This window comes from Larimichthys crocea, chromosome VIII (genome assembly GCF_000972845.2).
Source record: "Larimichthys crocea isolate SSNF chromosome VIII, L_crocea_2.0, whole genome shotgun sequence".
NCBI lineage: Eukaryota > Metazoa > Chordata > Actinopteri > Sciaenidae > Larimichthys > Larimichthys crocea.
In genome coordinates this window covers 1,558,405-1,574,612 of record NC_040018.1, presented here as the reverse complement: position 1 = coordinate 1,574,612, position 16,208 = coordinate 1,558,405, and the positions used below count along the sequence as shown (strand labels likewise).

At 40.7% G+C, this 16,208-nt stretch overlaps 1 protein-coding gene across 2 annotated transcripts; it reads left to right on the top strand.

The window, feature by feature from the left end:
* The first annotated feature begins 3,997 nt into the window (after nt 1-3,997).
* Nucleotides 3,998-16,007, top strand: scg3 (secretogranin III). Of its 2 annotated transcripts, none has more exons than XM_010731872.3 (12): nt 3,998-4,476; nt 5,366-5,418; nt 5,579-5,621; nt 5,818-6,045; nt 7,261-7,403; nt 7,756-7,914; nt 8,000-8,234; nt 8,603-8,719; nt 11,199-11,282; nt 11,773-11,883; nt 12,850-12,939; nt 15,292-16,007. In XM_010731872.3, exons 1-12 carry the CDS (start codon nt 4,374-4,376, stop codon nt 15,408-15,410), a joined length of 1,485 nt encoding a protein of 494 aa, XP_010730174.2. In that variant the 5' UTR covers nt 3,998-4,373; the 3' UTR covers nt 15,411-16,007. The 2 variants fall into 2 exon arrangements, with proteins under 2 accessions (XP_010730174.2, XP_010730175.2); XM_010731873.3 differs by having other exon boundaries at nt 3,999-4,476; nt 5,818-6,033.
* The last annotated feature ends 201 nt before the right edge of the window (nt 16,008-16,208 follow it).

The window sequence follows — 16,208 nt, the reverse complement described above, 5'->3', positions numbered from 1 at the left end:
TTAGTGGCATTTTACCCACAATTAAGTCTCATTAAATGAATTTTCATGAAAACAAATAAGAGGTTAGTTAAGATTTTTGCTTGTTTTGTCTGTTTTGTACATTTCTGCGTCTCATTCCCTTTGTTTCTGATTCCATGTAACTTTTTCACCATGGCTCCGCACTGTGTGTTTGAGAGGAAAGCATAGACCTCTAGTGGTGGAACGACTCCTCACACATTAATACTCACCGAAGATGACAGATGACAGTCAGGGAAGAGTGCAACTAATTAGAAATAAGTTGCTCATATCATGGTTTATCAGAGGGATTTTACTGTGTTTTTTTCTCAGTTAAATCAAATGTTCAACTGGAACAAAGAAACCACTTCAACTGGAAGATATTTACATAGGCCTGGTGACCACAGATAGCAATCAGAATAAAAGAATGGAACGTGTCCCCACAAAGGGATGTTTGTTCCAAATGACCGCAGGGAAAACACTGAACAAATAAAGTCCTCTGCATGGTGTTTTAAAAGGCCGTAAATAGAAGTCTTCCCACTCAATTGCCTTTAGGAATAAAACTTTAAGTCAGCACTTCAACCTTTGAAGTACAAACAGTTTTTTTTCCCCTTGGGTTTGATATGAAAGAGAAAAGTCTTGTCCTTCCATCTCAGCCTTGTTCTCTGTCGACAGCCTCTGCCTGGACCTTCCCAAAAGAGAGTCAGAGAGCATTTACAAACAGCACAAAGGCATAAATAAATATTGTGCTAAAAGTGCAACGCTGCCTTTCCTCCCGAAAACACTTCATGTTCTCTTTTTCCCATTACAACCAGCTACAATTGCATGTCACATCAGGGGCATGGCACAAACGTTGGGAAACTTCAATCGTCATTCTTAAAGAAATATGAATGCTGAAAGTACTCAAAGACACATCAACGTCTGTTTGTAGGTCTCGGGGAGTACAGGTCAAAGTGAAGTCACTTGAGTCAGAATCATTTGGGGCTGAAGACTACAAGCCTGAAAATGAAACAAAATCAGTTGGTGTGAAGTTAAAAAGAAGTGTACTTACCAGACCTTGTCTTTACACAAGGCTAGCAGCTCCAGGCAGCTAATAACCACCTTGTGGTCGTGTTACAAAGTGCTTTACAATAAAACAAACCACCATAACAACAATAACAATAGATTCAAATAAAATGTGACATAGAACATAAAAGGGTCAGCTAAAGGCTCTTTTATAAAGGTTTATGTTAAAGTTATGTAAAAGTTGACACAGCCCGATCTCCTCAGGCAGGTCAGTCCACAGTTTTGGAGCCCTAACTGCAAAGGCCACTGTATGTCACCTTTCAACTATGGGAACTACATTATTGTCTAAAGTAGCATTGTCTGCTGTAGTGCTCACCCACCAGGTTGAATAAGTGAATTCTTGAATACCTATTACTAAACTTCTAACAACAAGTAATGCCTATGTGTGAATGTGTGATCTGAGTTTAATAGCTAGACTTTGAGAAAATGCATTATAGTTGAGTGCACTGGGCCAGAGGGTATCTGACAGTTTAGAACAACTTGTGGTAAATGAGGAGTGAAGTGTTTTTTCAAAGAGGGGGAAGCATGTGAATAAGCCAAGTAAACAATTAGAGCCAAACCAGTTGTTTACAAGACATTTTTTTGGTCTCAGAAAGGTCAGAAAGTCCTTGTGAATACCATTTCTCTCAGGGTTGGAAGATAGATAAACCCTTTTTCTCCATGGAGTGAACAGTGGGCTTTTTGTTTACACGTTGGCATGTAGTCAAGGGAACGGCCAACAGATGAGTGTAATTACAGCTGCTACACACAAGATGTCAGTAGTGTAGTACGTGTCCTCAGAATCTCCTTTTTTGCTGATCATGGCTTTGGACAATTACATGATATTCCTTAGAGATGTTCTTTGGTGTTCTTACTATCGGACAGGCCTGCCCTTGGCAGTGCGCCTGTTATTAGACTGCTGAGGCAGGCAGAGGACAGGAAGTACAGTCATCCTACAAAAGGTGGCAAACATCCCATCCTGCACTGCACAGGGCGCAGTGATGGGGCAGAATTAATTCTACCATCTTAAAGCATCTCCTGCTTAATAACCTTAAGTGAATATATAAAAATTGGGTATATAAAAATGGGTATATTAGCACTGTGTTTTTTTGGTCTTCACTCACTCAAACCTTCCTTAGGACAGAACAGGAGAATGAGAGAGGAGAAAGCAGAAGCTGAGACGCCCTGTAAAATGCTGCAAAATGTACAGATATGTTCAGAAGCATGGTTAGTGTTAATATAATAAACACAACAACCTTACTGATAAACCCTTACCGAGTTGATTTAATTTTTTTTTTTAACACTTAATCCTGCCCAGCAGGAAAGTAGGAGATGATTGTGCATGGAAATAATATTCAAGATAAAGACTGGGTGAAGCACCTGCAATTACTCATTAGTTTAATAATGATCAACAGAAGATGACATGCCAAGTGCAAAGCAAACACTCAGTAATTATTCCTGTAGTCGTACATGATGAAACTAAAGACCCTAAACTGTTGAATCATTATTTTGAATGTTTTCTGAATCTTGTTTTCTTCGTGGAGGTACAAACAGTAAAAACAGTTAGGATGTACTGTATTGTCCTGAACGTGTGGCCTGCCCTCTTGCTTATTATTTCAGTCCTAACCTGCCAATAGCTCAGCCACTCTGGTGTTCTCATGAGATCTCTTTTCAGGAGTGGGTGGACACAAAGTGAAATTAACTTCTTTCCTCACTTCCCTGTTAGTTAGAGCTTCAATCTGACTCTAATCAGAAAAAATAATAGAAACCGGTGTGGATGTGAAGTCCCTTTGGCTTTGGTTTCAGGGTTCTGCTATTGTGTGTAAATGCTTTTTTCCTACTGATGATCAGCCAGTATGCCTGCTGTGAAAAAGGACTGTTACATCATATCACATGCTTGCATATTAGATTGTTTTCTGTTGAATGTAACTGATAGACAAACACAAACCACTAATAGCTCCCAACCAACGATGATACCAAATCTTAACAGAAAGCCAACAAAACTTCACTCCTACATACTGTGTGTGGGAACATTCACTCTGCAGGGAGAGAGCCATCTCAGTTCACTGCTTGTTATAATGACAAATGTGTGGTGTGAAGTGAAAAGACTTGTCTGGAGGGTGCATTTTAATCTTTGACATAAAGCTTTCATAAACCACAGGATTAACAGCAGCAACGTGCCACATCATCCAAATCATCATCATGTTTATCTATGTCTAATCTGCCTGATGTGACAGGATATGATCAAACAGATGTTCAATCTTCACTCACTAATAAACGAACTGGGAAATTAAACCACTTCCTTTCTTTTTTGTTTGGAGCTTCACTTTGGAAACCTGATAATAAAACCTGAACCCCATCTCTAACAGACGTAAGCCTGCATCTAATTAGCAATACGCTGAGCATATGAAAGCAAAGTGGCCATAAAACTGCCCTAATATATCTCCCTCCTTTGTTTATGTGTGTAATTGTTTGCCGTTTTAATAACGGTTGCTATTGACTGGGCAGTGGAAGATCTACAATCGTGACGCAGGTTGTGTGTGACGCACGGAATGGGCGGATTTTTCTGCTCAAACGCTGCGAAAAGTATTGAACTCAGCGTTTTGTTGCCTCTTCTGAACACTTAATGGTAATGTTATGGGTTCATTTGATGGATGATAAAAACATAAATGTGGCTTCTTTTCTGTGCAGTCTTGCTTTTCTGGATTTTTCCTGCAAAAAAAATAAATAAAAGCATTCTGATTGATGGTTGAAAATGTCTGCTCCACAGTTCCACTTGTCAAATTATCTTAATTAATTGTATATCTTTTGCCACTAGCAGTATGTAAAATCATATAAATGCAATATTGTTTTCCACTGGTCAACCCTATTTTAGCACCAGCTGGAAAGTCTGATGGTGTGGTGGACACTTTTTGCAGTGTTCTCCTCCTCCCTCTCCTCCCTCTCCTCTGTGAAGACATGAGGGGGCAGGTCTTGTTGTAGTGGGCTCTATTACTGCCTTGGCAGGTGATGCTGTAGCTCACACGGGGCTTGAAGAAGCCTCCCTGCTTATCTGGTTATAATTATAGAGAGGTGACCTGGTTTCAGCACCGCGGCTCGTCAACAGCTCCAGAGTACAGCGGAGATTTGGCCAGCCCCTCCCCGCCCCGGTGCGTCTAACAGAGCGGGTAACCAGGGCGCAGCCTCCACGGCGGTTTCAGCACCAGTATAGCGCGGCCGGAGTGGAGCGGAGCTGTCCAGCACTTTTCTTCTAGGGGGAGGGAAAGAGAAAACACAAGACAAAGCAAAGACATCCAGGTTGAAGGCTATCTTCCTCCTGGACAAGTCTTTCAAGGATGGCGTCAAAATCAGTTAGCCTTTTCGTCCTTTTCCAGCTTCTAGCTCTGAATGTAGTGATCCAGACATCTGCCTTCCCCACACCTACAGCCTCAGCGGACGGTGAGTTAACCCAGCCATAAAGATTTGTTGGAGCTGGACTTGTACTGCATGGCATTTGTGTAAAAATAGAGGAGAAACGTTGGAGGAAAAACTGTTTCTGTGCAAGGCTACAAATTAGATATGAACACCACAAAGTGCAACAAGGTCACTAAACTCTCTTCAGCACACATGGTATCTGAATTTTAGATTTAGAATGGAAAACAGTACAAAGCTATGATTAAAATGACTGATCTAAACATTAAAAAATATATAAATATCTGCAGAGATTTAAACTAAATGTGTCCATGACATGTACACATTGTACAATCCACAGAAATAAATGAATAGCAAGTCTATTATTGAAATTTCTATGTAATTTTTGTTCATCTTTGTATGTATATAGGTTTTTATAATGTTTTGTATTCAGTAACTGCAGTTTAAATCCATCTACAAACGTGTTGACTGTTAGTATGAAGAAAAAAAACACCAAAAAAAAACTTAGAAAGTTGAGCTCCAGCTCAGCAGCTACTGGCTGTGGGTCTTTTAACGACGCCTGGTCTCAGGTTATGGCCGCTTGTGGTCTATTTTCGCCGCAGTTTAATCTTTTGTTTGATAATCCGATTAAGGTCTGCCTCTGCGGTGGTGAGTTGTGAGAGCAGAAAGGGACAACATAAGTCTGAAAGCAGAAAATCTATTAAAAAATAACGAGAAAAATGATGATTGAAGTAAAAAAAATTCAAAGATTAGTTCAAAGATTTCATAAAAGCCTGTTTATCTGTGTGCAGCTTACAAAATCTAGGTCTGTTTATTCATAATAAACTCTGCTTTGATGCACCAGTTTAGTAATTAGACCTATTATATATATATTTATTTTTTATATTTATATTTATATTTATTATTTCTGTTGCAGATAAAACCGTGTACAACAGACAGTTAACAGAAGAAAGACCAGTACAAGAGCAGGTAAGCTTTCCTTTCTCCATAGCCAATTTTCTCACCCAATATCCGGTGAAATGGGCTTTATGGTCTCATGTCAAACAACCTATCTATTAGCCCAGCAAACATTAACAATCTTAATATCCTGAATGGAAGTTTACTAGTGTGTTGTGTGTCATTATCACAGATTGCTGAAGCGGACAGTGTGAAGGCTGCAGTGCAGTCAGCTGGTAAGCGGAAACCTTATTGCCAATCAATTAATGACTTTATTTCCGCCTCTTGAGTGGGTTTATGTTGCAGCACTTCCAGTAAAAAACAGGCTTCATCTGAACTGAGAACCACAATAATGTGAGAGTTCATCTTCTTCTTCTTCAACACCGCCATGCCTTTCTCCAGTTGAATCATTTTGTCTCTGCTGCCTTTCAGAGAGCAAGCGTCCCACTGCCTCCAAGGACACAGAGTCACAGCAGGACCTTGATGATTTAACAGTGCTGAAGTCGCTGGCTGATGGCCAGAAATCAAAGGAGGCCACCGTGGTGCCGCTTAAGAAGGAAGACCAGTTCGTTCCAGACGAATCAGATTCAACTAAAAGCCGACGTCTGGCTGAGGACTATGACTCCACAAAGAACGGGATGGACTATGGCAAGTACCAGGGTACGCACACCTGTCACCATGCACTATTGTTCCAACACCCTGCCGTTATTTGTAAAGGTGCAGCGAGTTTAGCTGCTCGCCACCGCGATTCATCTCTGCTTGTGTGACCTTTGCCCTCATCGCCAAGGGCAGGCCTCATGCCATGGGCTTCTGTTCTGTCACTGGCAGACCACCAGGCAGACATTTTGAGAAAGAGTAGGCAGAGAAAACACGTGCATGTGATGGGGGATAAGCAGAGACAGGTAGATAGAGTCAAAGACAGAACACGTGCTTGGAAGAGACAAAGATTATCCTCTCCCTCTCAGACACTGTGGTTGTGAAAGTTAATGCTAGGCTGCTGTCCCAGCCCCACAGGAGACTTTTATATATGTGGCTTTGATTTTTCTCACCGACCATCACTATCTCATCTCCATTTCATATAAAATACAAGAAATCCTTTCCTGTCATCACTCTCTTTGGTCCAAACATGAACCCTTCAATTAAATTTATAAGATCACACAAAATCCAATCATTTGCTGATATCGCAGCTACATTTTTTGCCAAATCAGCACACATTTCACTGCATACGCTCGTTATTTGATACCAGTCATCAGCATAAAGCAGAGACTCTGAGGTGACTCAGACACAAAGCGCTGAGTGCTACTCTTCATTGATTCATGGGGTCGGCCGGGCAATGACAAGCAGCTCGTCAGGTTACGCTACATCTAAATTTGGCAAGCACGCTCTGGATTTCAGTTCTTATTTCCAAGAGTGAGACGGAAATAAGCCCGTTGTTTGAAGGTAAAGTACATGCTGATGATTCAACCCGCCAATACAGGCAGAAGTATTTTGGCATTGCTTATTTATATAGTGTGTGGATCTTGGGAAAGCAGCAGGGACTGTTATGTAAGAGTCAAGCTGTAAAAATTGCACTTTTCGTACTCACTACTGCAGATATGTTGAATATGAGGAGAGGATTTATTACTGACAAATCCTTTTTCCATATAATGAGCGGTGGGTCTTATTTCTAGGTCCAAGTGTAACATTTTCTGATACAACAGAGAGAAGAAGTAGAAGAAAATACAGTACATACATTAGATACAGTAAAAGAAGCTTGAAATCTTCGACAAATCTTGAGCTGTTTGGCTGTTAGAGAAAAACTTAAAAAGAAAATACAGCACCTGCTTTATACCTGCACACCACTAATAAGCATGTTTTTGTCTTTTCATATCTCAGATGACCCAGAGAGTTTCCGTCAGGTTGACGGCACTCCGCTGACAGCAGAAGACATCGTCCAGAAGATCGCAAACAAGATATACGAGGAGGATGACAGAGGGGTGTTCGACAGGATCGTCTCCAAACTGCTCAAATTGGGGCTGGTAAGGTTATCAGACTGTACTCTCATTTGTAGTTTGACACAGTGTGTCACCAGCGTATGACATTTTCTCAACGGGAACTCTCTGCACTCCCTGTTTCTTCACAATGGGAGGTAGAGATGTGGTAATTGTGCTCTGTTCCATGAGTTGTGAATTACTTTTTTGACACTTAATAACTATGACGGTGCCGAAATTTTCTCCCTGACACGTATTTCTCAGTGACAGTGATCAATATGTGATATATGGAGGTTTATTGTCAAGTATATGCTGTTCTCTTCTATCTCATCTCACTGCACTTTTGTTATCACATACATAAGTGTCCTGAGTCGGTTTCTTTGTCTTTGTCTCTCTGTAGATCACAGATAGTCAGGCAGATACTCTGGAGTACCAGGTGGCCGAGGCTCTCCAGGATCTTATCAGCAAAAACGCCAAGAACAACGAGATTGAGGACATTGAAAGCAACGACCAAGAAACCAGAAGAGAGGAGGATGAACAGGGTTCAGACGCAAACGCGGTAAAACCTGCAAAGATACAACAGCGATAATAAAAAAAAGATAAGAACTAGAATGACAGCATTAACAACAAAAACTCATTTCCAGGACACATGGGAGCCACCCAGGAGCCGCTACAACGAAGACGAGGAGGACGAGGAAGGTGATGGTGATGAGATTGAGGATGAGGTGGACAGGGATGTAGAAGAAGACGGGGGCGACACAGCTGATGACACCTGGGACAAAGACACTGAAGAGGGCAATGAGGTGAGGCCTGAAGACGGACTCCAGGATCTGCAGTATTTCCCGAACTTCTACCGTCTGCTCAGGAGCCTCGACTCAGGTAAAAACGCACAAAGTCGCTGGGACCTTTTAGATTATTGCTCTACAGCATCCTTCATCCAAAGATAGACGTTCTTCAGATCAAGAACAGGAATAGAGAGCTGTTGTTGTCATGGCAATATTGTTCTCGTGGATGAGTCAATGCTTGTTTTGTTTGCCTTTGTTTCTATGACACATAGAAGTGCAGATAAAAAAACACACACACACACACACACACAGACACACACACAGCTAATTATCTCATCATCATAACCCCAACAGCCAAACACCATGTGGTAACTTCAACACCATGGTAACCAATTAACCTTTAACAAAACGGTGACGCTGAATGGTGTTTTTGAGATTCTCCCCCGGCTTGCTGGTTTGCAGATCAAAACACTCAGGAGAGGGAGACATTAATCACCATCATGAAGACGCTGATTGACTTTGTGAAGATGATGGTGAAGTACGGCACCATCACGCCAGAGGAAGGAGTTTCCTACCTGGGTAAGCCGTAACACATTAACAGCATTGATTTATTGGCTTTTTCCAAAGATGAACAAAATGATGAAAGATTTGAAGATCAATCCTCCCACTGTGTAAGCTGACATGCAGCATGCACGCATTTCTATGTCTCTGTGGGTTATATGTGCTTTTTCCTCCCACTCTTTGTGTGTTCAGTCGAGCTAATGTTCCCTATCAGCGGGTGCAGTGGAGTGTAAAGCCTGTACAGACAGATTAGTGTCAGGGGCACCCTGCATAACCAACCCACTTTTTATGGCTGGTCATCACATACCCAGTGGAAAGGTCATCCAGCTATAAGGGACAGCTGTCATCTGTTGGTTGTTGAGCCTCAGGAAACCCCAGACCCAACATCTCCATGTCTGTTCACATGAAATTCAGCCCCAGGCAGAAACAATAGAACGTATATCCCCTTTCATGCATTTCAGATTTAACATCAGCTCAGCAGATGTGCTATCTATTGCAGTAGGATGATTGTTAGTATCGATTAGTGTGTCAATTAATCTATGTTTTCCATAATGTTCTAGTGATTTAACATTGAAACTGTGAAAAATGGCCCAGTGCCCATTGAGATGTCCTCAAATTCAATTTACAGTGATATAAAACGTAGAAAAACACCCATCGTAAACAGACTTCGTAAACGATTAATTTAACACCATTTAGAAAAAATTAGAAAGAGACAATCAGAATTGGTTTGCAACGCACATGTCTCTCTAAAAGAGCTGTATTAATCTCAATAAGCCGAACTATGTAATTAATTAATACTCCTCAAGACCTCTAGCAGCAGCTGGCCACCGTTGTCACTTACGTCAAGAGCAAATTATCCACTGTCAAGTGTTGGAAACCAGAACAAATCAGGCATAAACTGTTACACAAGATGTGAATTTCCAAGGCAACCACTCTGGCTTTATGTAGTATAGGTTGTGAGGAGATAAGAGGAATCCCACCATCGCCTAGCAACATGTTAATGCCACTTCCACCCCCACTTGGCTGTAATGTCCTGATGAGTCACTAAGGTACACACGTGAATACACACACAGCTGTCAGTCAACGGTAATGTGCCTGAGGGTGATACAGCCTTAAGACAGATAGAGAAAGAGTGATGGAGAGGGAGGGAAGGTGGTGTTTGTGTGTGTTCATGTGTGTGTGTGCGTGTGTGTGTGTGGGCAGGGGGGCGGATAGAGAGAATGAAATAATGGGCCTCCACTCTGCTACAGGTGGGAGGAGGGGGCGGCTTGAATACAAAAGAAAGTGAGATGCTTAGATAATAAGAAAGGAAAAGAGGCTGGTGAATTTAGATGAGAGAGGAAATTGAAAGGCTGCTTGATGCTCAGCCAAGGTGCTGAAGTCAAACCTTCCTGTTTCTCTTATCTCTTTGTTGTCCTCGTGTCCTGATATCCAGATATATAATAATCTTTTGGCATGAAAATCTCCCTTAGTTTTTGATTTAGCACAGAGGTGTACTTGTTCCTTCAATTCATAAAGTAAAAGACCAAAATATGTGCTATAATACAGAATATTACAACACCTGCCCCTATTTAGGATTTATAAGCAGTGGCCTGCATAAAAATGAAATAAACACACAATAACGCAGGTGTAAGCATGTATAAGTGCTTATTTGTGTGTATAACTCATCTTGTGAGGCACCTATAAACAGAGGCTGGTGTATAAACAGATAACAAATGATAATATACTATATTATCATTTGTAAAAATTTGATGATGTTTTACAAATGATAATATTGTAAAACACAGTTGTAATCATCTAAAACAGAAATTGCAGACATACTGTACATCAACAAACACTTGTTGTTATAGCTTTATGCAACTACATTATAATGTGTTATAAACAATGTATCAAATGTTTAAAGAGTGCTTATATGATGCTAAAGAGGGCAACGTAAAGTAAAGTCTTCTGAGAACTTGGGGTAAAAATTTCACCTCTGGGGTGTGTGTATCTCCAGAACATCTGCTTTATCTATATTCCAGCATCATGTTTACTGCTTTGCTAATCCAGAGAGGATCAGTTGTCACTTAACTTTAGTCTCTTTCATCCATATGATCTGTTTGTCTCATCCTCTGGCTGATTCTGGGTCTTTTTCTCTAATCCTGTTATGAAAGCATAACCCGCTATAATGTTTGTGGTAACAGGAGAAATGAATGTGGTTGTTTTTGTTTTACATTTGACAGCCTGATTTAGATTCATTTTTTAAATTATGGATACATTTTCCCTATAAAGGCGGTTCTTATACTGTATATATTTTTTAACTTTACATTATAAAACCTTTTGCTTCATGACCATCAAACCTCCTTTTCTAATGATAATCACCCTCTGACTCACACAGGAACAGCGTAGGACTTTCAAAAGGTTAAGTGGTTTTCCATTCTGCGTCTGTGGAGTGAACTGACGACACAATGCTGATCAAACCTAAAGTAAATGTTTGGTCTGTTTCATCCACATGCAGAGAACCTGGATGCTATGATAGCCATGCAGACGAAGAACAAGCTGGGCAAGTCTCTCGGGCCTCCTGACTTCAGTGGACCCAATGGTAAACAGCCAACCTCATGTCAAACATCATTTACTTTTATTCAACATGGTCAGATGTTATTTGTATATTATGATATATTAGCATATATATATACAGCCAGCCTGGCTTTATATGAGCACCTCTATAGCTCACCAAGAATATCTTATTTGTTTAATCAGTACAAAAACCTAAATATAAAAACATATATGAAATATTTTAGGCAGGGTTATATGCCCAACTATTTCTTGGACGGGAGCAGTTGTCAGGCAACAATGCAGTCTCCAGGAAGTCACTGCTCCTGTGTAAGAAACAGTCCAGAACATAACCCGTAAAAGCCATAAAACAGTTTATTACAGTTCAGTATTTAAATAGATTAAATATTTAATTAATCTCCAACAGAAACCAAATAAGCTTATTTCCCAAAATGAAAAACAACTGCTGCACAGTTAATATCTCTACCAGTAACTGAGCGACAGTTTTTAATGCTCCATGTACTGTTTTGTGGCTGTAGGAAAAAACTTGGATGAGGATGACAACACCAAGGCCGAGGCCGCCAAGATGCAGAAGGAGTACGAAAATTTGAAAGACTCAACCAAGGAGGAGCAGCCATCAACTGAGACCAGTCAGTCCACTATCCAATCCTGATGACCAGTGGAAACATAACTAGCCTTTTGTTTAGTAATTTGATAAAAATAATTTCATATAGTTTTGGCCCTAAAAATGATAAACTATGTGCCTTGTAAATTGCATGACTTTGTTTTGTTGTGTCTCAAATAAATGCAGATTTCTTACATATAAGTTACACATAAGTTCAATGAAGCAAAACATCCTCAGTGAAAGGTCTTCAAAATTAGTTTGAATGTAATGGCGGAGACCTTTTTGTTTTCACTCAGCGGGACTGACAGGAAACAAACAGCACAGTGTAGTCCAGGCCAATCATAGTTAAGTCCCTGCTTGTCCCTGAACTAGGCCAGTCCAATAACACTTACAGGCCTGTCACAGCTGCCGTTTTTCTCCGTCCTGTACCGGCTCATCGGTCTAATCCGCACAAACGCACACAGCGCATGCATAAAAAAGGAAAATAAAATAAAATATAGAGCTGGATTACAACCAGGGAATTAATTCCAGTAAAAAATGCAGTGAATCCAGAATAACATCAAGTAAACTCTGTACTATCTGTATGTAACAAGCTGCAATGAGTTGCATCATATAATATTTATTTATTCATATTAACTTAAATCTCAAACTGTACTCATATTGTAGCTATGATTTCTCCACACTGAGTGGGTGCTTTTTGGACAAGGAAAAACATGTCTTACTGTGCTGCTTGTTTAATGTAGAAGTACAATCTTGGCTGCCAGAGTGTCCCTGTTGCTTCTGCATTGTAAAAAGCAGATAAAGTACACGTTTTGCTTCAGGAAAATGATGTGGTTTGAATAATTGATACGTCGAAGATGCTTTACTCTTGGCTCTTCTAAGTGATAATGTGCTACAGAAGAAGTTATTCAATTATTTTCTACTTTGTAATACATTAGAAGAGGAAGAGGTTTTCATGTCTCCTTTTCTTTTTCTCTTTTTCTCTTAACAGATCAGCCCGGCAAGTCAGAGACTTATCTGGAGGCCATCAGGAAGAACATTGAGTGGCTGAAGAAGCACAGCAAAGAAGAAGGCAAAGATGGTGAGACACACTTACGCTTACCAGAAGATCGATAAGACAAACCAGCTACAAAGCAAAGTTTTGTGCATCTGCTGAATGCGCTACCATTTCTATTTTAATAAGTCTCAACTGCTCTTCCGTCTCCGATCTTTGCTGAGTTTAAAGAGCCAGAGCGAAAAAACGAAACATCCTCATTTGCAAATCCTCGTCCCCCTCACTAAACTGTGCTGGGTCACAAACGGGTCTGTGGCGACGCACTGAAGAACAGAAAATTTGAAGCCTCTTTTGTTAGCCCCAATTTGTAATTAAAATGAGTGTGGGATACACGGGAGAGATGCTTCACTCCAAATCTCATGAATATGGATAATTCTTGATGAGTCTGTTCTAATTACTCGTGATACAGCTTCCTTGTTCAGAGACAAAGGTCTATTCATTTATCCCCTCCTACCTGTTCCTCGACATTTATCCTGTTGGTGTGTGTGTGTGTGTGTGTGTGTCTGTCCTGCTGCATAATTAGCACTTCTATCGCAACAAAACAAACAAAAAAAAAAACATAAAAAGACTATCAATGTCTGATCATGTCTTGAGACTTAAAGCATTTATGTGTATTTATATTTGCATACGACCTAGAAACTGCATCGGTCTGCAGAGCTGTGAAAAACTATGGTAGTTTCACACAGTGCACTCGCTTCACAGGAGAATCCTGCTGTTGGCCTCTCCACAGTGTAAAATCAATGCCCAGTGGTGCTTCATTAAGCAGCAGAGAATGAAATGTTAATGAGTTCTCACTGTTCAGGCCATCTATCCACTGGCAATCATCTCAGTAGGACGTATCAGACAAAAAAAAAAAGGGAGCTCTAAGCTCGGTGAGATTTATGTTTACTATGTTGAATAGCCGGATCTACTCTAAGAGCTGATTAACCGGTGATTCAGTCCGAAAAACAGCAGAGAAATTATACATAAAAGCAAAGTTTGACCTAGATTCTTGAGTGTATCTTAACCACTGAATAAAGAAAGACAAAAGAAAAAGTCGCTGAGCTTATAGCAGCACTGCAGAGTCCAGAGCAGGGGGGGCCGAAGCAGCAGGGAAGTTTTGTTCAGTGCTCATCTCCGACCTGGCTCTATATGGGACACTTCATTAGCATTCTGGTGCGTGGAGTGGTTGTCTGGGACAACAAGGGCCTCCCTGCCTGCCTGTCAGTGATCTGGGCAGAGGAGACAGACAGATAATGGTGTCAGAAAAGACGAACACACACACACACACACACACAATGTGCCTCTAAAATCACCCCACACACACACACACACACACAATGTGCCTCTAAAATCACCCAATTTTCCTGCAGTGGCTCATCAGGGTCACATCAGGACCTACTTTTCTAGCACACATTAGACTGCTCTCTCAAATTTTCACCTCATCCTTATTGTCACTTCATTTTCCCTCCCTCCTCCAATGCGCTCTTCAGAGGAAAGTACAGCTGGAGGGGAACAAAAGCCTTTTCAACCAAAAAGCAGTGTCATAGAAACAGAACGGGCAACGGGCCATTTATTGTGTTTACCAGAAGCACCCATTAGGACTCAAGAGACTCTGCATGTGTATGTGTGTGTGTGTGTGTGTACGCCCACACACTACACAGATTAGCCAGAGGAGCAGATGGACCTAGAGGCGACATCCTGGTTTTGGCTCGTAGTACCTCACAGTCAAGATTGAGAGAAGTGGCGCTGTCTCTAATCACATTCTGTTAATCCCTCGCGCACGTCATGTTTGTCATCGCCGAAGCAACTGTATCTGGATGTAACGCAATAAATTGCTAGAAATGTCATTAGGAAGGCACAAGAAGTTGTTGTGTGACTTCTTGGCTGTCCTCTGTCCTTCTGTTCCCTTTTTATTCAGAGTCAGTAGTGGTGGTAGTGCAGGCAGCAGCTGTTTGCTCGCTCTCCGAAACTCATTTGTTATCATGATGGATAATACAGAGTTAGGTTGTGTTCATCTCTATATATAGCTACATCAAGCTGTCGCCTTATGGTGTATATTAAATGATGATGATTTGTCTAGAGCAAGGTGAATATGGTGCTTCTAGAAAAGATGTTTAAAGGTAGTATTTCAGGGAACTTGGTTTCACTCTCTGATCTTTTTGTCTTCTTATTTCATGTGGTATCATCTTGAACCCAGACCATGCTAACTTTGACCTTAATCCTCCTTCATAATGAACTACCACACCAGATTATGGTTTGTTTGGGTGTTCTGTCTTAAGATGATGCTTCAAGAGTTTAATTATTTATCCCGCCATCCACCACAGCCCGGTGATCTTCTTCCACGATCTTCCTCTGTCAGATTATAAACCTCATCATTTGCTGTGTCTGTCTTTCCAGATTATGACCTGTCCAAGCTGAAGGACTTCATGGACCAGCAGGTTGATTCATACATTGAGAAGGGCATCATCGCCAAGGACGAAGGAGACACCATCAAGAGGATCTACAGCAGCCTGTAACACCGTAACACCTCTCCTGGCTTAAACCGCAGGACTGAATCTGACACACTACTACACTTTTATCTCCAGCAAAACCCTCACTACTTACGGTTATTTCCCATGGCATGGTAAAGTATATACTGTGTATTCGATAACTACCTGCTTAGGGGAATTTATTCTCACCCACCCACACATTCCCAAAATGTATCAAGAAGGGATTTAATAGTACTATCATCATAAAAGTCAAATTACTCTTTACAGCTACCTAACTGATTATATTTGCACGCTAAGATCACGCAGTAATAATCACTAGAGTGTTATTGAGAGAGAAATCAAAGTATTTTATGTAACCAACTCATCCAACTAAATGCTAGCATTTACTCCAACCTGACTCCTGGGGGAACTGAATGTGATGAGAGTATGATGCTGTAGCTTTGTCATCACCTACCGTCTCTGAGCTTTTTTCTTTTTGCAACTTACACATATATCAAATTGTACTCAGACTCTGTGTAACCTGTCTTAGCCTATTATATTTCCTTTTTCCCCCAGTGTATATGTAAGACCTTAATGTATTCTTGCTTTTTATTCTACCAAAAAATATATTTGTGTATCATGTCAGTGCCCTCTGTACTCATCTGTTCTGCTCTGCTGTAACTCTTCTGGGGCCCACTAGTGGGCAAAGTTTGTATCATCTTTTTTTTTTTTCTCTGCATGTATCTGTGAGTTCAACATTTCCATCAATGTAGAGACAGAAGATAAGTATTTTTAAATGTAAATATTTGTGATTTTTTCCTAAAGTTTAAAAGCAATTAAAACATT

Bases quoted from the DNA above. Each gene is read 5' to 3' on its own strand.
- scg3 (XM_010731872.3), top strand. From the start codon at position 4,374: ATGGCGTCAAAATCAGTTAGCCTTTTCGTCCTTTTCCAGCTTCTAGCT. The intron at 5,622-5,817 runs GTAAGCGGAAAC...GCTGCCTTTCAG, and splicing joins GGCTGCAGTGCAGTCAGCTG to AGAGCAAGCGTCCCACTGCC. The intron at 12,940-15,291 runs GTGAGACACACT...CTGTCTTTCCAG, and splicing joins CAAAGAAGAAGGCAAAGATG to ATTATGACCTGTCCAAGCTG.